This window comes from Pararge aegeria, chromosome 26, assembly GCF_905163445.1.
Source record: "Pararge aegeria chromosome 26, ilParAegt1.1, whole genome shotgun sequence".
Taxonomy (NCBI): Eukaryota; Metazoa; Arthropoda; class Insecta; order Lepidoptera; family Nymphalidae; genus Pararge; species Pararge aegeria.
In genome coordinates, this window is record NC_053205.1 from 7,698,667 (window position 1) to 7,720,220 (window position 21,554).

The 21,554-nt window shown below is 38.2% G+C and overlaps 1 protein-coding gene across 1 annotated transcript in view; it reads left to right on the plus strand.

Annotated features, from left to right (window-relative positions):
- Positions 1 to 21,554, plus strand: part of LOC120635167 (serine/threonine-protein kinase 10) — a 57,320-nt gene that overhangs the window by 11,902 nt on the left and 23,864 nt on the right. The window contains exons 2-9 of the mRNA XM_039906101.1: positions 7,790 to 7,899; positions 8,599 to 8,724; positions 10,397 to 10,570; positions 11,385 to 11,583; positions 12,351 to 12,481; positions 13,561 to 13,740; positions 14,727 to 14,870; positions 21,388 to 21,469. Of these exons, the coding sequence (XP_039762035.1) occupies positions 7,873 to 7,899; positions 8,599 to 8,724; positions 10,397 to 10,570; positions 11,385 to 11,583; positions 12,351 to 12,481; positions 13,561 to 13,740; positions 14,727 to 14,870; positions 21,388 to 21,469 (1,063 nt within the window). The 5' untranslated portion in view covers positions 7,790 to 7,872. The remainder of the gene's footprint in view (positions 1 to 7,789; positions 7,900 to 8,598; positions 8,725 to 10,396; positions 10,571 to 11,384; positions 11,584 to 12,350; positions 12,482 to 13,560; positions 13,741 to 14,726; positions 14,871 to 21,387; positions 21,470 to 21,554) is intronic.

The following is a 21,554-nucleotide window of genomic DNA, read 5'->3' on the forward strand; positions in this document are numbered from 1 at the left end:
TGAATGTTGAAGACTTCACAGTATCAATAACCTGCTATTTTGATCGTCGGCTCTTAATTGAGTGCTAACTGTTCAGTGGAGTCGTTACAAACAGCCGTAACTCTCGTACTCGGCGCGTGTCTCAATTATTGTATTGGCGTATGGCCCAAGGCATAAGCTGAGCGGCTTACACGGCGCTCTTCGACGTATTTAGTTAGTTTGACGGCCGACTGGCGCAGTGGGCAGCGACCCTGTTTTCTGAGACCAAGGCCGTGGGTTCGATTCCCACAACTGGAAAATGTTTGTGTGATGAGCATAAGTGTTTTTCAGTGTGTGGGTGTTTATATGTATTTTCTAAGTATTTACGTATATATAATTCATAAAAATATTCATCAGTCATCTTAGTACCCATAATACAAGCTACGCTTACTTTGGGGCTAGGTGGCGATGTGTGTATTGTCGTAGTATATTTATTTAAAAATATCTTTATTCAAGAACTGGTGGCACTTTTGATGCGTACATTACATGAGAATTGCACCGTAGTGAGATGATAGCGATAACCATATTCGGAAATTTAAAACTAAAGCTACGAGGGTTCCACTATTACAAGTTACCATTGTTTACTACCTGAGCCCACGTTCTAAGTCCGCGTTTATTACGGTTTTTTTTACAAATACCCACCGCAAAAATCCGTTTTTTTCCTGGTATACAAAATTAGACTGCCACTCTCCGTCCATTCAACTAACTATAAATTCAAATTATTTGGATGCTTAGTTAGAGCGTGTAATGAGTACGAACAAACCAACTAACCAACAAACACACTTTCGCATTAATTATTATATAAGTAAGGATTCCGTGTTGAGTCGTATCCAATCATATTGTGATTTCAATAAGATAACCGTGTTATTGTTTAAGTTTGAGCAACTAACTAGAAGTTTGTTTGTCAACTTTGTTCAGCCCAACCATCGATCATCGATCGATGCATCGATCTTTAAGAACATGTTTAGAGATAGTGTCCTTAGATAAATTAAAATAAAAATGTGTTTTGTAATGGAAGAGCGAGATCTTCTGGCACAGGTTTTAAACTTAACAGAAGTTCTCCGCCTTATCTGCTATTGTTTTATGTGAACAAATAAAATTTCATTTCATTCCTTATAAGCCTCAACATGGCTAGTATAGGCAGAAGACAATTCACTCCACGGGGATATAACAAAATGTTTATCTTCTCCCAATTTTTATCCACTCTCCTAGCATTGACGCGACGCAGAGTGGAAATAATATGCAAATCGTATACATTTTTGTAATAATAAACGGGTATGAATTTCTACTTTTTCCTGTTAGAGACGAGTGTGGACGAATAAATTTTATCCATCCAGTATCAGTTTCCAATATCAGTTTAAACGGGGTAAACACTTTTTGTCTCATCCTTGTGCTAGCCGTGTTATAGTAGGACAATATTAGGCTTGAGGGGAATTATAACGGAATTTTCCGCTGTATGCTATTCACTTGTACCACTTTAATATAAGTCTATGACATCACTTCACTGACGTCACACCACCCGGTATATTGTGTTGTAGATACATATGTTTGTTTGCGGATGAGTAACATCCTAAACTGATCGGGCGGTGACATAATGAAGGACGGTTATTAATACATCATTATAAACTGTTTATCGGGCCCGCTGTAAGGTTACGAATCTCCACTAGACCACAAAAGCTAGCGGTAACTTTTGTTGGGTTTTGATATCTAACTAGTTGTCCCGGCGAATTTCGTACCCGCGGAACCTTATTTTTTTTTTGTTTCATGAATGTTATATAATCTAATACTTATTCTCTAATACTTATTTATCCAATTCCGGTCTAAGAGGAGTCCAAAAAATCAAATATCATAAAAAATGGTCCAGCCGTTCTTGAGTTATAAATGGTGTAACTAACACAACTTTCTTTTATATAAATCATACATATTTGTATATTATAGATTTTAGTTATTACAAAATGTACTTTATTTACTAAAGGATGTCAGTTTGCCTTTATGTACCTATTGGCCAATCTTCTGTGTGTTTGTATACCAAACGAAGTCTCATTTGATGTATTTTGAAATCACGACAGATTTAGATTACGAAAACTATTGAAACGTCATTCATCCGTAACGGATAATATTAAATAGGCCTATTTTCTACAAGGCCTATAGAATTCATGGTTGATGCATTCCCTCAAACACCTTTTTACACCGTAGTTAGATGATGGCGAATCGGTATAGAAAGTAAATGTCCTTTTTCATAGCATAAGTGACATGCATAACAAGTGATAAACGACAAAGACACCGGGAGGTATCTTTGCATCGTTCGTCATCATCTTTGCATGGAGTATATCGATAATGCAGTCGTACTTATATCAAAATATCCAACAATTCCATATCATGAACATTGGTTATTTATCAAAATGTTTAATTATTTACCCACTTTATAAAATTACTGTAACACAAGTTTCAAAGCTGTCTGCCCTCGGCCTAGCTCGTAAACAATTGGATAGAAGCAGGCGTTACTTTGCGGAGATCCATGATATATTATGAAAATTAAGCTTCGGCAATGTACCCTCTGAGATTGCATTGCCGAAGATCTGTTTGGTGTGGAGTATAAGAATTTAAGAAATTATAAATTACACCATACAGATTATCCTGCTTTTCGCGGACTGCAGCAAATTAAGCTTAATTTTCATAATATATCGTAAACAATTTTCAATTTTCCCTCGGGTACTACGAAAGGAATCGGGATAAAAGGTAGCCTATGTTCTTTTTCATGTCAAAGGCTACATGTATGCAGTGGCGTGCATAGAGGGTACGCAAATAATATAAAATGAAGAAAATCTCCAGTACAAGTTGAAATAAACTTAAGGATAGGCATTGTAAGAGTTATAAAAAGCCTACCCTTAAGTATTTATAACTCGTACTGGAGATTTTTTGTGTGCATACCCTCTATGCACACAACTGCATGAATGCCAAATTTCATCCAAATCCGTTCAGCCGTTTTTGCGTTATCGAGTAACAAACATGCACACTTTCACATTTATAATGTTAAGTAGGATAGAAAGATTAGTAGGAAATGAAAAAAAAAATATCCTCGTCTCGGGCGAGGCAAACGCTAGACGTACTGTAGCGCGCCGCTGATGGGAACCGATCATGATGATGGTGAACAAAGCGAAGTTTTTGTTCAAATTTGCATAATTACTATAACCTAATCTAATGGTAACCGGAGTGCACATGAACTAATGTATGTAACCTAAGATAAACCTGGTTTCCTCTGGCCACCTGAGCAAGTCGCTAGCCACAGTCTAGCGGTCATACAGTACGGCACGTACACGCGTGGTTAATGCTTGCTGCCGCCACTTTGGCTTTATGGTTACTAAGATGACTGATGGACTACTAAGGTGATTTTGGACCTGCCAATGCACAAGTTTAAAGAATTTGTTAAAACACATTTATTACAGCGAGGTTACTATACAATTGATGAATTTTTGACGTGACAACGTCTTATAAATTGGTTTGCCGGGTGACACTTCAAGAAACTGCGTTACGCTCCGCTCACGTTATGCGCTCACAATGAGAGCGAGTGAGAGGCACGCGTCCCTTCCACTCGGGCATGGTTAGCCCGCCTAAGAGCGAGAGAGACAGACATAAAAAGTGAAAGGCACGCGTCCCTTTGTAGTAAACGCTGTTTCATTGTACGCAAATGTATTGCAAGTTATTGTATGTATATTTGTATATAAATACGTATGTATGTGTAAAGGTAAAAATAAAATTTTGTTAATATGAAATTCAGTGCGAGATTCTTTGTATAAATTAATGTTTTAAATATAATTCTTTGTATAAATAAATGTTTTAAATTGTTACTATTATTTCATCCTTCTTCCTACTATACGAATGAATATTCACATTAAAATTATTTTACCACTCAAAGTCGTTGTCACGTAAAACTTTCGCCCGTATACCGACTTTACAGGCAACCAATTTTTTTTAATGACAAGGTTGCTTGGAAGCATCCGACTCCGCTTTCAGCTCTCACAACATAGAAAAATTAATGTTAAAATGCAAAATGTAAATTGTTGATGTTGGAAAAGAGCAACTGCTGAGTTTCTTGCCGGCTTCTTCTCGGTAGAATCTGCCTTCCGAACCGGTGGTAGAATCACTACAAACAGACAGACTTGACGTTTCAAAAGTGCTTATATTAGGCCTACTTGAAATAAATGAATTTTGAATTTGAATTTGATGAATATTTTTATTAATAACATACATAAATACTTATTCTATACATATAAAAAACCCAGCCACTGAAAGACATTCATGTTCATCACACCAACATTTTCAGCGGACAGCAGCAAACCCCTCATTTAAGGCTGAGCGATACTGAATACTTCTAATTTTTTTTGAACTAAAACTAAATTGAATGCCACATCAAAAAACTAAATCAAACGAAGACGAAGTCGCTGGTAACAACTATAAAAATTATACTGTCCCTACGGTACGATTGCTAGTCTGCGGCTCGACAGAGAAAGGCACTTTAACGGGCCGTCACAGCTGATCGAGTGGGCATACGCGGTGACCCAGCCTAAAGGTGCTTTTCCAACGCAGCCCCAGCTTACTGTAGAATGTAGTCAATCCGCACTATTAGATTGCAGTGCACCCTCATGCTCCACAAATCCACACTGGGCCAGCGTGGTGGACTACAGCTTAAATTATTTTCATGGTGGGCCCTAGACCCGTGCCCCTTGGTAGCGGTAATAGGTTCTTAAGGTGGTGAGATTACAGCTCGTTTCACTTTATGCGAGTTTCGTCCCGCGCGTTAAGTTGTTCCGCTTCAAAATTGAATTAAACAGCGACACTATTCTATTGTTAACTTACGTAAAGTTGTGATTAACTTGTATGTAGTGGCCTGTTATCATGTCGGCGGAAACTCCGACCGCTCTGATAAAACAAGTAGCTGATATTGTACGTGATGACTGATGACAGATGAATCATTCCGACGGTGGTGCAAGTCATGAGAAAGAAGATGTAAGGTAGAGGACTTTCATTTTTTTCTCTCAACAATATCGAGCCGTTAACGCCGCGTCAGCGTAACGGTTTAAAAAACGACACGTGGTTATTTAGGTTGAGTTATTAAAATTATTGCTCTTTTATTTTGAACAAAACAGAAGAAAAACATTCTGTCTACTCAATTTTCGATTCCCGGCATATATCACTGTTAACTTCAGAGTAATCGGCGTTTTTAATTTATGTTATTTAATATCACTTGCGTTAACGGTGAAGGAAAACAGCACGAGAGTTCTCCATAATGTTTTCTAAGGCGTGTTAAGTACCGGGGACTGAACGGAATAATCTGATAGGAGACCCGTGTAACGATAATGGTGAAGACACACTCGTTTTTCTCGCACATCTGAAGCAGTGCACAGGGTTTTAGACCAGGGTATGCATGAAGAAGGAAGATGCCATAAAATGAAACAAACCTTCGCATTTATGAGTTATACAAAAAATTTAGGGTAGACATAGCTTTTATGCATGTATGAAGTGCACGCCACTGATCTGAAGGTTGGCTAGTGGAAAATGCTGTAACATTAGGTTTGCCTTCTGTAAGCCGGTTTTTTTTTGCCGGTAAAGAATAAGAAATAGTTTTACCGTGCAGGTATCCTTTATTATATATATTATATATATATATATATCCTTAATTAATTATATATAGCGCGGTTTATAGCAAATTGAGCTTAATCTTCATCTCGTGTGATTGTATTGCGGAAAACAAAAAAAACGCTACTTATAAAACTAATACGTTAATAAAAGTTTCCGCCTTTAACTTGCACCAAACGTCTAGTACCCGTATAAAAATGCCTACTTTGTATACACAATTTCCTCCATCCACTCGTTCCTTGGCTCTTAAGCAATAAGCGCTAGTTTCGCGCGGCACGTCTCTGTAACAGAGAGACAAGGACGAGTGCAAGGCTCTGCTCCCAAAGGTCACACGGAGACACGTTTAAAATACAGGCCAAAGATAGTTCCAGGACTTATTCCGACCTACAACTTCTTCAGGCCTAGTGATTTGGCGTTGTTTTACGTAAAAGGTTAATTTTTTGACACTTAGGTAATCAATTACGATTTCATTAACTCACTGGAGGCATCCGTTGCAAGTTACTTTATTAAACTGGATAAAAATGAGAAATCAAGCTGCATAAAAAATAACAAACTTTCCAATCGTCACGCATAAAGCATAGAATATTATAATTAACATAAAAGTTATTTTATTATGTAAACAATTTTATGTAGATCAATCTACTTTGTATACCCAATTTCTTGTCCTTGACCTTTGACCTTGTCGGTGCTATACCAACACACCAGTGGCGTGCACAGAGGGTATGCACAGGGTATGCAGATGATATAAAGTGAAGAAAATTCTCCAGTACGAGTTATAAATTCTAAAGGGTAGGCTTTTTAAAACTTACAGAGCCTATCCTCATGTTTTTCATTAACTGTGGTGGAGATGTTTTCATTTTATATCATCTGCCCGCTGAGTGCATACTTGGTGCATACTCTGCAAGCACACCATGCTACCCATCTTTCTTTTTTTAGTGATCGATGCCATCTAGGGCAATCGCCAATCCGTCTGTCCAGCGTGGTGATGAAACTTATTATAAACCTACATTAAAATAGCTAAATACGTTAACAAAATTGTACAAATAAGAAATTTTATCCCTTGTCAAAAGATATAATCGGGGATATAATTTTTGTTTTTGGGGCCGAGTTCGAATGCCAGCACGTACCTCGTAACTTAAGTTATCTCTATTATATATTATTACTAGCTGTTGCCCGCGACTTCGTCTGTGTTTGATTTTGTTTTTAAAGTATTCAGTATTGCTAAGCCTTAAATGAGTATAGTAGTATATATATATAACATGTGACTGTTAATTATAGACAAATAATTTGCAATAAAATAAAATTGTGACTATAATTAAAGATCTAAGCTATCCTATCTCTTAAGTTGAACCAGACCGCTCACGGTGAGCCAATTTAATTTTAAATCGGTTAAGTAGTGTAGGAGTCTATCGCGGACAAACATCGTGACAGGAGATTTATATATATTAAGATGATATTGCAGCAATAAGGCCGCCTACATCGTGTACTGTAATCTGTATTCGCCTCACTGTTTCTTTTCCTGTATGTTATACGTGCAATAAAGTGTTTCTTCTTCTTCTTCTTATCTCCGTCATAATATAACTTGTTTCAACGGTTAAGGAAAACATCGTGAGGAAGGCAGGATGCCTGAGATTTCTCCATAATGAAAGTCAAAGTCAAAAATATCTTTATTCAAGTAGACCAGGGCCATAGATGGCACTTTTGATGCGTACATCACATGAGAATTACACTGTAGTGAGATGATGGCAATAACCATATTCGTAAACTTAAAACTAAAGATACGAGGGTTCCAAATGCGTCCTGGTCTAAGAAGAAGCCCACAACAAACTAAGCGGGGTGTTTTTTTTTTGTTTTCACTATATCACATTGTCATTTAAAATGATTAGTAATTTAATATTAATGTTCTCAAAGGCGCGTGAAGTCCACAAATGCGCTCTGGGCCAGCGTGGTGACTACGGCGTCCTCATTGTTTGAGGAGACCCGAGCCCTGTTAGTGAGTTGATGTGCTGATGAAGAAGATGATAATTTTTGTCTCCCGCCGGTCTAGCTATGCTGCTGGTGTTAGAGGAAGCCCACAACGAACCTAGGCGGGTGGTCTGAATACCTGTAACTGATGCCAAGTTTTTCTTTCCAGACATAGCGGCGGAGGGCCTTCAGGATGAGTAAAGACGGTTGAGACGCCCGCGCGTCGGTGACGACGCGCGCACTAAACCCACCATGTCTTTTTTTAACAATCTCAAAAAGGTAAGACTTTTTTGTATTTTCCATAAGTTTTTTTGACGATTTTGTCCATTCCCTCGATACTTCCTCGAGATGGAAGAGTTTCCTGCGTATCGAGGGTCCTATTTTTTAACGAAGATAGCCTAGTAGGTAAGGCTTCAGCTTGAGACAGAGATCGAGCCCCGTCACGCACCACTGACTTTTCGGAGCTATGTGCGTTTTAATTCAAGCAATTTGAATATGGCGGTGCTTTAAACGGTGAAGGAAAACATCGTGAGGAAACTTACATGTCTGAGACTTGTACATAATGTTCTCAAGGTGTGCGGAGTCCACGGCCTTAACCCATTGTCACTGTGGGAGTAGCCCGTGTCCTGTAGTGGGCCGGTAATGGGTTGATATGATGATGACTGTTTTTATCTCCAAGAAGGCCGTGGGTTCGATGCCCACAACTGGAAAATGTTTGTATGATGAACATGAATGTTTTTCAGTGTTTATCTGTATATTATATAAGTATTTATGTATATTATTCAAATAAAATAAAAAGTATTTTTCAGTCATCCTAGGTACCCATAACTCAAGCTACCCCAAGCTACGCTTACTTTGGGGCTAGATGGCGATGAACAATCTCGTAGTATAATTGTTTATTTCTTTATTATTAAAAAAAAAAAAAATAAGGTGCAATAAAGGAATCTGTCTAACTTTCCATCTACTCTTCTCCCGCAGGTGCTGCACCTTGGAAGCGGCAATGACGCCAAGAAGAAGAAGGTGTTCAGCAACATCCGGGACAACAGCGACCCCGCCGACAACTGGGACATGATCGGCGAGCTCGGAGATGGCGCTTTCGGCAAGGTAACTGAGACCCAGTGGCGCGCACTGGGTTTCTTACCAGGCAAATTGCATAAAATGGAAAAAATCCTCCTCTTATACGGGCTATATTTCAAGTTTAGGGTATGCAGTGCTTTTGTGCATGTATGAAGTGCACGTGAAATAATATCCAAATAATCCAAATATACATGTGGTTACTAACACAACTTTGTTTTATATATATAGATAACTAGCTGTTGCCTTCTTCGGGGTAAATCCGGGGTTTGCTGCTGTCCGCTGAGGAGTTCTGTCCTCTATCTCCAAACAGATCTACAGAAAGTTTAGGCAAAATTAAACACATACTATAACCTCTATGGTACAAAAATAATTATTTAAATCGGTTATAATTTGTCGGAGTCAGTGGCGTGCACTTCATACATACACAAAAGCACTGCCTACCCTATAAGTTATATATAGCTCGTATACGAGGAGGATTTTCGCCATTCTATGCAATTTTCCTGCTGTATGCATACCCTGGTAAGGAAGCCAGTGCACGCCACTGGTCGGAGTTATGGTGTAAAATCGTCAAACACTTTCATTCCCTCTCCCAAAGGAACAGAGCTTAATGTCGGGATAAAAAGTATCCTATATTACTTCTAACACTTCTAAGAATATGTGTACAAAGTTTAATGAGGATCGGTTAAGTAGTTTTTATCTATGTTTTTATCTATGTTTTATCTATGTGCCCCGCCCATTGCCAATTCAGCTTCGCGACTCGTTGAGCTATAATAAATAAATAATAAATAAATATACTACCACAATACACACATCGCCATCTAGTCCCACAGTAAGCGTAGCTTGTGTTATGGGTACTAAGATGACTGATGTATATTTTTTTATGAATAACATACAAAAATACTTATAATATACATATAAACACCCAGACACTGAAAAACATTCATGCTCATCACACAGACATTTCCCAGTAGTGGGAATCGAACCCACGGCCTTGGAATCAGAAAGCAGGGTCGCTGCAAACTGCGCCAATCGGCCGTCAAATCTTGGTCTATGTCTGGTTCTTCTGCGAATCTCCTCAATACTGATTTGAGGAGATCACGAAGAGATACTCTCAACATAGCTCTTTCCATCGCACCGTGTTTTTATCAAGTCGCAGTATATTTTTCGCATTAGGGAAAAATTAGTAGAGTAAAATTTTACGATGCGCGCGCACGCCGTCACAAAAATTGTCAAAGTCTGCGGGCTCATTCCGGTGATTTCATTAATTCAATTGTACAAAAATCTCAAATATTAATGTCGAGTGAAACTTGGTTGTACGTTGTGATATTTTATTGAATTTAATTTTATTTAACTAGATAACGCGTTATAATGAAACTTTTAATGTACTAAATACCTTTTTTTTATTGTCAGTGTCGTATTTTTTATTTGTCGTAGATACTTTTAGAACAAGGCGAAAGATAAAATTTCTGAAAAGAATTTTATCTCGTTACGTCAAAGTAGTATAACTTGTAACGCGTGTACATAAGTACACACACGTTTTTTAGTAAATTCTAAATTTTTTATTTATTTCCAACTTACGACTAGTTTACAGGAATTTCCTCATGCACTAGCGTAGATACTGATGCCTACCTACACACTAAACTTTATCACAGTAGCAAATGCACCACAAAGCAACCTTTGTTTCCACCCCCGTCCGCAGGTGTACAAAGCGCAACACAAGACGACCGGCCAGCTCGCCGCCGCCAAGATGTGCGTTCTGGACAACGAGGACGACCTCGCCGACTTCACGGTGGAAATCGACATCCTGTCCGAGTGCCGCCACCCCAACGTGGTGGAGCTGCACGAGGCGTACTTCATAGACAACAAGCTGTGGGTGAGTGGCCATAGACAAAACATCTGCTTCCACTTCTTTAGTACTTGGTTATTTATGCAACTGCAGCCTTAGTACAAAATTTGCTCGCTCGCATCGAGGAATCGTTTTCGTTTATAGAAATAGTTGAACATCGCAGTATAATTGATATTATTTCCAATGTGTTAAAGCTCAAATCAACGTATCCTTAGCTCGAGCATTTTTTTTTGTAAAGTTATCATTGACGGACCAAGCTTAGAGGTAAAACCATCTTTCTATACATATAAAAGAGAAAGTGTGTGGGTATGTTCCGTATAGGCTCCGAAACGGCTGGACCGATTTAAATGAAACTTTCAGGGAATCTCCGGATTGACCTGGCGAGTAATCCTGTAAAGTTTGGTGACGATCGGAGCACTCCAAGTCAAATAAGGCTTACTATGATGATATTCTATTGTGGGGTGTACATGGGTGTAGATAATGATCTTCACCTGCTCGAGAAGAGAATATAAGAGAATTAATACGGAGAGAAATAAATGATTTAATATATTATGAGACTTAAATTAAAAATTTCATGATGTAAGTTTATTGTTTAAATAAAATAAAGCAAAATCTAGCCCGGCGAAGCGGCCTGGGAACGCTAGTTGTGTATAAAAAGAGCAAATTGTTTACTTCCGATTTTTGTTTCACAAGTTGTTTTGAGCTTTAATACATTGAAAATATGTATAAAACTATATTGAAAAAAAAGTTCGGTCTCCCCTTAAACTTACCTTTTACACACTTGCGAATTCACGAATTACGCTACGGCCTACGTTTAAACGCGAGCGCGCCCCGCACCCAGATGCTGCTGGAATACTGCGACGGCGGCGCCCTCGACTCGGTGATGTCGGAGCTGGAGAAGGGCCTCAGCGAGTTGCAGATCGCGTACGTGTGCCGCGAGATGTGCCGCGGCCTGCACTTCCTGCACTCGCGCCGGGTCATACACCGCGACCTGAAGGCCGGGAACGTGCTCGCGACCATGACTGGCGGCGTCAAGCTGGGTGAGTTGTATGTCTTTGCTCCGCGCGCTTGTAGCCAGGTTCTATGGAGGTTTTTCAGGGTCCCCGCACCGGTGAACGTAGCGTTGCTCAGCCCAAATCAAGCGAGTCGCTGGGAGCCGCTGGAAGCAAGCTACCCAGAACTGTGAATTGAGGAATTGCTGCAAAAGCTGTCCAGCGGTGGATGTCAACCGTCACGCCGTGTGTGGTGACGGCAGATCAGAATCAGTTGCCCCCCCCAGTGTAACAGTGTATCAGTTGGGTACGCCTATGCTCACACCCCTAATAGTTGTCTACGCGACATCGTACTTGAGCGCAAAATCTCTTAGAATTCAAGAAAAAAAAATTTAATGAATTGATATTTATTTGACGGAAAAATCTTGAAGACTATTAAGGGCTTATCTTTTCACAGAATTTTTTTTACATCCAAAAGAAACTTTTGAGCTGAGAACTTTGTAAGAAATTTTTTTTTTTTTTCGGTTACTCTAATATACATAATAAGACAATACACACATCGCCATCAAGTCCCAAAGTAAGCGTAGCTTGTGTTATGGGTACTAAGACGACAGATGAATATTTTTATGAATAATATAAATAAATACTTAAATTATACATATAAACACCCGGACACTGGAAAACGTTCACGCTTATCACACAAACATTTTCCAGTTGTGGTAATCGAACCTCATGGCCTTGGACTCAGACGCCTTGGAAAGCAGGGTCGCCAATGGGACGTCCAATGCTTGAACGAGATCTTGTTTCATTTGCAGCTGACTTCGGTGTATCGGCGAAGAACAAGTCAACACTACAGAAGCACGACACGTTCATAGGGACGCCTTACTGGATGGCTCCCGAGGTAGTCCTCTGCGAGACCTTCAGGGACAACCCCTATGACTTCAAGGTACTGACTTCTCAGTTGGATGGAGGCAGGCGTTATTTTATTTATTAATTTATTTACTTAACTACAAATATGTGAAAACGTCACAAACTATTTAGAGGTATAATGCACTATCCCGTTTTCCCTAACTTAATTATCTACCATAAATAGTTGTCTGGAAGAGATCGCTTAAAGCGATAAGACCGCCTTTGCGCATTTTATATATTTATTGTGTTTGTTATATCTTGTTTTCACTTTTAATTTCCGCAATAAAGACCTTATATCTATCTCTCTAACTAAAAACCACCACGGCATGTCCCTCTTGTTAGCCTTTGTTAGACGCCCAGTGACACCGTTGTATACCTCCCGGACAATGGCTTCCAGACCTGGATAGCATACCCCACCAACGGTCCTCATGTTATTTGCGTGTTTTGCCTTTTTTTTTTTTTTTATGTAGCGATCTCCGCATTACCGAACTAGATGGCGCCACAATAATCCTGCATCGCGCTAGCGAAAGCTAACTTCCAAAGGTGAATGTTCGGATTTCGGTCCCTGAGAACGATCACCCGCTCGCAGAAAGATCTTCCTATTGTTACGCTCGAGCGTATCAAAAGAAAGATCTCCCGCACATTTCTCCCACACTTCTCCCACTCTTCTCACACTCTCCCGTTCATTTTGTATTAACGATAGGTCAGAGCTTAACGACAATCATGCTCGTTAGAAAGCAATGATGAGGTGTAGGTTGGAGCACGCTTGCCTAGAAAAAGCCTATTCACTCTAGCCTTGAAGGTACCCAAATTATACGTGGCAGGAAACACAGTTGCCGGGAGGGGGTTTCCACATCTAAGCGGTGCGTATCAGAAACGTAAATAAAAAACGTTTTGTGCGTGTTAATGGAATATCAACCACATAAGGATGCCACCGCTCACGGTGTTTCGCTGTTCTGTGGTAGAACAAGGAAGGGGGAACAAGATTGGTAAGTTCCTGAGCACACTCACCGAAGTGTCGGTAAAAAACCGATAAACAGGCAACATTGCGTCGGTGCTGGAGACTATTTAGTTTCGCCTGTGTTATCGATTTGACACCTATAATTCTCCTTCCAGGTCGACATCTGGTCTTTGGGCATAACGCTGATAGAGTTCGCACAGATCGAGCCGCCCAACCACGAGATGACACCAATGCGGGTGTTGCTCAAGATCCAGAAGAGCGACCCACCCAGCCTGGAGCAACCCTCGCGGTGGAGCAAGGCGTTCAACGACTTCGTGGCCAAGGCGTTGGTCAAGGTGAGGCATTACCAAAAAAAAAAACGTGTTCGTACTTATTTACACGCGTTAGATGCTATACTTTTTCGGCGTAACAAGATCAATCTTTAATTAATCTTAATTAAAAGATTAATCTTTTTTATAAATTTGAAATGCATATGAAATTTATAATTTTTTTTTTTTTAACCTGTGACTCTCTGGCAATCGCGGCCTGAGCGCTTTCTCGATGCCGAAATTAGTATATGCCTCTCACATCAGTCTTATAGCGACTGTACCGCCATCTAGTAGGAAACGTTGCAGTTTCGATCTACTTTTTCAAGGTCCATATTACAATGAGACACGTTTGAAAGAAGAATTGCTCTTCTTTTATATTTTTTATATTTTTTATTAGTGTTTTTACCTACACAGGTAGGAATTATCAATTATATAAATTTAAAACGCAGATAAAAATTTTCGTAACCGACAGGATTTGAACCTGCGACTCTGGCAAAAAATCTTTTAAAATTATACGTTTGTAGGTATTGTTTGAATTATTTAAAGGCAACTTCAAACCTTTTTTCGAAAAACTAAAATGTTCTCTACAGCTAACTTCATGGTGTCGGTTTTTTGTGACGGTGTGAACATAGGCCAAATTTCTCCTAACCAATATACTACTACCTACTATTATTTCTAACAACTCCAAGAATACGTATAAAAAGTTTCATGAAGATCGGTTCAGTAGTTTTCGCGTGAAAGCGTAACAAACAAACTTACATTCACATTTATAATATTAGCAGCGATATGGATGAAAGCAAGTGTTACTGTGGTGAAATCCTTATTAAACACTGGCTTTTTTAATGACGGCGCATCGTATAAATTTACTCTCACCATTTTTCCTTAACGCGCCGAAAGAAGTATAACTTCAAAAATAATAAAAAAAAATTACGGCCGACTGCCTGTGGCAGTGATTACAGCGCACTCTTAGGAATGTAAACATCGTCATGAACTGTTTTTTCATTCATTATCAGGACCCAGAAAAAAGGCCCACCTCCATCGACTTGCTCAAACACGAGTTCGTTTCCGGGGACCTCGACTCCAAACCCCTACGTGACCTCCTGTTGGAGTACCGAGCCGAGGTCGTCGAAGAGGAGCTACTGGATGATGACTCGGAGGTACGTTTTTGGCGTTACGTAATCCAGGATCTGTTCACCTCATCGAACACGAAGCTTTCCTTCGGTAACCCCGATCAAGTCCGTGGCGTGTATAGATGGTATGCACAGGGTATGAAGATGACATAAAATGAAGAAAATACCCAGTACGAGCTATCAAAACTTTATAATCATGTTGGATAAGAGCAATCTGCTGAGTTTCTTGCCGGCTCTTCTCGGTGGAATCCGCCTTGCGAACCGGTGGTAGATTCACTACAAACAGACTGACTTGACGTTTCAAAAGTTCTTATTAATTAGGCCTACTTGAAATAAATGAATTTTGAATTTGAATAAGGTCGCACGCCTCATAAGTGAAGCGGTGGGTATTACTGTCAGTTTAAGCACACCGAGTGATTCTCCAACTTAAATTGTAACTTTTTATTCTTTGTTGCTTAAAGTGAATATAAATAGACAAAACACTATTTTTAACACTCATGATATTTTAAATATCTTTTTATTATCTAAAGTAATTAAAAAAAATTTTTTTTATTTATTTATTTATTTATTTTAAATAAATAATTAAATGTTTGTAAAAGTTCTGTCTTCGGCGTCCGTGTGTCTGTATGTGCGGATCCCGTATCTTGTGGTCGCGATAACCGGCGAAATACTTCACTTATCGAGTTGGTTTTTTTTATAGGCTTCAGTATTTTGAGGAATAGAAGCCTATTACTTTTCACGGTATAATTAGATGTAGATTATCTCAATTTAATTGTAATGAATGAGATTATGAGGATTTTCCAACTATTATATTATCTGCCCGCTTAATGCATACCCTGTATGCACGCCACTGCTTCCAGTAACTATGAGAAACATTTATATGGCGAAAACGTTCCGCTAAGCGGCGTAGCGTTCCGGTACGATGTCGCGTAGACACTGATAAGAGGTGTTGGCCGCATCATCATTTACCACCAGGTGAGATTGCAGTCATGGGCTAACTTGTAGTGGAATACAAAAATAATAGTTTAAAAAAAACTAAAAAACACGCTTTTAATCGAAAACCGAACTAAAAAATAGAAAATAAATTTTAATAAATTTAAATTAAGGATAGTGTTAAAAATTTCAATAAATACGAATTAATAATAGTGTGGATAAAAAAAAAAAAATTATTGTAAAAAAAAGCGTTTACATACAAATATACATACAGGTGAAGCTAATAAAAGCGTGTTAAAAAAGAAAAACATTTCAAGATTTTTGATCAGGGTACAATCCGATTCAAGCTTTATGTCGTCAGTATTAGCCAAACTGACTGCGCGTAGCTTTGCGCAGTCCTAAGACATAACAGACAACACATACATTATATATGTGTTGTCTGTGATGTCTTAGATTAAGAAATAACAAGCTAGCTTCACCGATCGATCTCCTTCGCGCCTTCAACATCTACAATCGCTCAAGTTACTTCGCCAATATCTATTGGCGAAGTAACTTGAGCGCAGTTGGGTCAGAAACAAGAATTGATTGATATGTTACTATTGTATGAAAACGGAATTATACTTTGTTTAAAAATTACAGTACGTTTTTACGTGTCTTGATACCGCCTTTTTCACTTGACCTAGTATACACAAGCACAGCTAGTATAGGCAGTGGTCCGACCGCCGAGCGAGAAACGAGTGGAACTAGAAGCTAATGACGAGTTGGCGATCAACGGGACGCGAGTTTGTAGTTTTGATAGTTTTAGTCGTCGGGCTATAAGTGAGTGTGCGAGGAGCGATTACTCGCGCCATTCATACGTCTACTTTCAATGCTGCACTATAAAGAAATGTTCCTTCGAGCGAGTATCGGTGAACTAGTATCGCTGAGCGAGTTTATTGCTGAAAGCTCGTCGCTCATCGACAAAACTAGTAAGGCGAGTCATCGCCGGTGGTGTAAACAATCAGAGAGCAACTTTTAACATATGCATCTCTTTCACGGCACACGGAGTGTACATTTATTGTGCGTTTCATGAGAGAGAGAATCGCCGATAGTTAATCGTTTTCTCGCCGGCGGTCGGACCACTGCCTTAATGTAAATAAACGGGTTGTTAATAAAGGGGTAGTTAATAAACGGATAGTTAATAAAAGGATAATTAATAAACGAGTAGTTAATAAACGGGTAGTTAATAACTAACGTAACCACGTGTGACGCTTCCATTCACGCTTACTAACGGACAGTCGCGCGCGCGGCGCAGCAGGTTGCGCGCCAACAAGGAGCAGTACCAGAGAGTTGGTTAGTATTAACCTCCGAAAGGGTCGCGTGTTGTACGCAACTGTGTAAAGAGTTACATTCGTAAGTTACAATACGACCCCACCAATCGGTTGCCCTCGGTTTTCCTAATCCTAAGGTTGCCAGCACGGCTAGCATGGGCAGGAGAAAATTATATCCCCAGGGGAAAGGATATAATTTAATCTTCTCCCACATCTTTATCAACTCTCAGAGCACTGGCACACAAATAGAAATAATATCCCAATAATATATGTGTATTAATCAACGGGGGTAAACTTCTCCTATTCCATGTGCCAGTGATTTAGCAAGTGAGCACGTTAATTATATCCCTTTTCAGGGGGCCCTTTGTATCCTACATTTTAAGTTTATTTTTGTTGTGTCGATTGTGTTTTTTTTCTATTTGTGGTGTATAAATAAATAGATTCGTCAAAACAACATAACTTCAAAATGGGTCACACTACTGAACAATGTAAAAAGATATCTTTATTTATTTCATAGAAAGAAAAGATGTATATAAAAGTATATAAATTAATAGCTTACAGTATGTACTCCACTTAAATAAGCATGTATTATTAATTCAGTAAATAATTTGTTGAGAAACTAAAATAGTAATGCGAGTGAATATTTAAGCTTAACTTGTGCAAAACGCTGCTGGCACCATTTAACGTACCGGGCTGAGGCCCAAGTTAGATTTTGTTAAACTTACCGCTACTTTAAATATATCACTCGTAGTCTATGGCATAGTCACAATTAGTTTTAACCAGCATCAAGTTATCTAACGAACTGAACATTCATTGTATGTGATGCCGTAAGATAGTGATAATAAAAAAGATACCCAGCTTCTGCTTAGACCAGGAAGGGTTTAGAACCGTCGTAACTTGATTTTTAAGGTAAATTAATTGAAAAACTATATACGAATTCTTCTTATAGAGCCTATAAATTAAGCAGTGATCTTGAAGCCATTGTAGAGAAACCGAAGTATATTACTAAAGTCGGATTTTTAGTTCACTGGAGATTAACGTGTTGTCAGATTTTAATGGAAAAATAGTTTTGGGACAAAATTTTAGTTATATATTTTTTACTTTTAATTATTGCACTGCCTTATTTTATGTCGTAATTAATACCTATTGACAACTATTTTAATTTATATTCGGAAATAGTATTAGGTATGCCACAACAGGTACACTATTGTGCAGGTGAGTTGAATCACTACCAGTGGGGTGCACTTCATACATGCACAAAAGGTCTGCCTAACCTAATTTGTTTGTATAATTTATAAATGCGAAGTATTTTTCCATTTTATGGCATCTTCTTTCTTTATGCATACCCTGGTCTAAAAACCCTGTGCCACTGATAACTACTGAACAGTAAGTAGCCTTAGTAAAAGGTTTGCTCTCTAACAATCGAAGGAGTCGTTTTAGCAGAACTATTTATTACACAAAGAAATATGGACCTTATGTTACTCGTTACAGAGTCGCAAATCCTGTACTCATGATTTTTCTCTTACAAAGGATCTAAAAAAAAAATGGACAAATTTGAGCTTTAATCCAAGGCAAATAAGATCCATTTTATTCTTATGGTTAATTATTTCGACACTAGAACTCGATTGCGAGTCAGCAAATCTCGTACTATCGTAATATTACTTTTACATTAATGTCTCCACTGTCAGTTTACTCCATTGAATAAAAAAATCCGACTTAACTTCCGTAATTCGTCTATTTATATTACTTCCATTATTTATTATCTAAAATAGATTTAAGCTTCGGCTAAACGATCAAAGAACCTTTGTAGAGGATGTTTGTACGTCCATCCGTTAAAATGCGCCCGTAACAATACGTTAATGTTACGTTTTGTGTGTACATTGCATGCGAATCGAACGCCCAGCCGCAAGAGCCTCCGCCCTCGTCGAAGGTACTTGTTTATTTACTGTATTATAGAAACAAATCTTTTATTTGGAAAAAAAACAACACACAGAAATTAACAATGAGGATATAAACTATAAAAAAAAAAAAATTATAGGATCTTAGAATTAGGTAACTAAATAAAAATTAAATAAGCTATATTACAATATTGACTGTCAATTCAAAAAAAAAAAAGTACAAAGGCATGCTTATAAAAATAATTCCTAAAATAATATTTACCTACTATTATATTCGACGGCCGATTGGCGCAGTTAGCAGCGACCCTGCTTTCTGAGCCCAAGGCCGTGGGTTCGATTCCCACTACTGGAATATGTTTGTGTGATGAGCATGAATGTTTTTCAGTGTATGGGTGTTTAAATGTATATTCTAAGTATTTAAGTATATTTATTCATAAAAATATTAATCAGTTGTCTTAGTACCAATAACACAAGCTACGCTTACTTTGGGGCTAGATGGCGATGTGTGTATTGTCGTAGTATATTTATTTATTTGTTATTATACAGTTTAATTTTTTTTTTAATTCAAAATTGTACTTTAAGTTATAAGTAATAATAATTAAACAAACTAAAATTAATATTTACAATAAATATAAGCTGTCTAACTGTTCACTTATGGGCATGGTACCCAAAATGCTGGCGCTATTGCCCCTTTGAATTGCTAGACTTAGTAGTTGGGCTAAATAAACGCCAGCTCTTGGGTCACCACACGTCAAGACCAATTTTTGGGACACGATGTCAATAAAAGTTGATTGGAAATAAATTCAATTAAATTTTTAATTCTCTTCACCTTTAGATCTCTTACCAACACCAGTTTATTGGTAAAGCTTTCTGTAACAGAGCTCATCCAGGGAAGTACTACCTCTATTGTTATGTCTTTGACTGTAACACAGCATTGCTGAAGGGCGTAGTTCCCGTCGTATTTACACCTACGCCTCAGGTTCATGGATGATTTTTTAATCCACTAATTATGACTTTAAAAAAAATTCTGACATGTAATGTGTCGATATATTCATAAAATTTTAGACTTTAGGGTATTGTAATAAGGTCCTATTTTCAATGGAGCCAGTAAGATGCTCTGACATTTGTAAGTTTAGTCTGAAGCGAGTGCCTTGTGTGAGATTTTCGAACTATTCGATCGCTCGAAAGATAAATGGGATTTGTGTGGAATCGAAGAGCGCCATCTAGATATAAAACCGTATTGTCACTAGATGGCGTTCGATCGATTCCATACAAATTGTAAATACATACGATTGAATAAGTAGACGTAGTTCTAACTACGTCTACTTATTCAATCGTATCGTGTCACACAAGGCACTCTGAACCAAAGGCTGCCCGCACACACGTCAATTTTATTAATCTTTAATAAACTACGACAATACCCACATTGTCATCTAGCCCCAAAGTAAGCGTAGCTTGTGTTATGGGTGCTAAGATGACTGATAAATATTTTTTTTATGAATAATATGCATAAATACTTTTAAAATACATATAAACACCCAGACATTGAAAAACATTCGTGTTCATCACACAAACATTATCCATTTGTGGGAATCGAACCCACGGCCTTGGACTCAGAAAGCAGGGTCACTGCCCACTGCGCCAGTCGGCCGTCAAATTAAGTAATTGAAGCACTTGTAAACAATATTGTCAGTATTTTTTACCAATGGTTTGCCAATCATATTTATTGTGTGCGGGCAGCCTAAATGAACTGATGCTATATTGCTTCAAGATACAGGTTGTTATGATCTGCAATCGATTATGCATTTTTATTGCTTGTGTATTATATCTTGCTGTAGATTTGGTTATTGAATGATATTTATATGCATAGTGTTGTAAATATTTTTACACTAGCTGTTGCCCGCGACTTCCTCTGCGTTTGTTTTTTCTTTTTTGATGTGGCATTAAATTTAGTTGTAGATCTAAAAAAATTAAGGTATTTGGTATAGCTAAGCCTTAAATGAGGGGTTTGCTGTCAGCGGACTTCTGTCCTCTATCTCCAACCACAGTTTGGGCATAATTAAACACATATTATAACCTCTATGGTACAAAAATAATTATTTAAATCGGTTATAATTTGTGGGAGTTGTTGTGTAAAATCGTCAAACTCTCATCCTCTCTCCCAAAGGAACCGAGCTTAATGTCGGTATAAAAAGTATCCTATATCACTTCTAACTCTTCCAAGAATATGTGTACAAAGTTTCATGAGGATCGGTTAAGTAGTTTTTGCGTGAAAGCGTAACAAACAAACTTACATTGACATTTATAATATTAGTAGGGATTATATATATTTTTTTTCAAATTGACTTTTGTTTTTCGTTATACCGTTTTGTTAAATGAATATCTGTTTGGCTGTATGCGCAGGAACACCGCAGCTCTCAGATGCATGTGGACATGGAAGATGACTCCACGTCCGTGAGGTCGGGCGACACGCCGGACATCAAGAGTGAGTACAACCAATCTCCACGGCCCATTTCAATATTAATATTAAATTCGAAATTCAATTTGATACATTTTTAAAACTCCTTTAA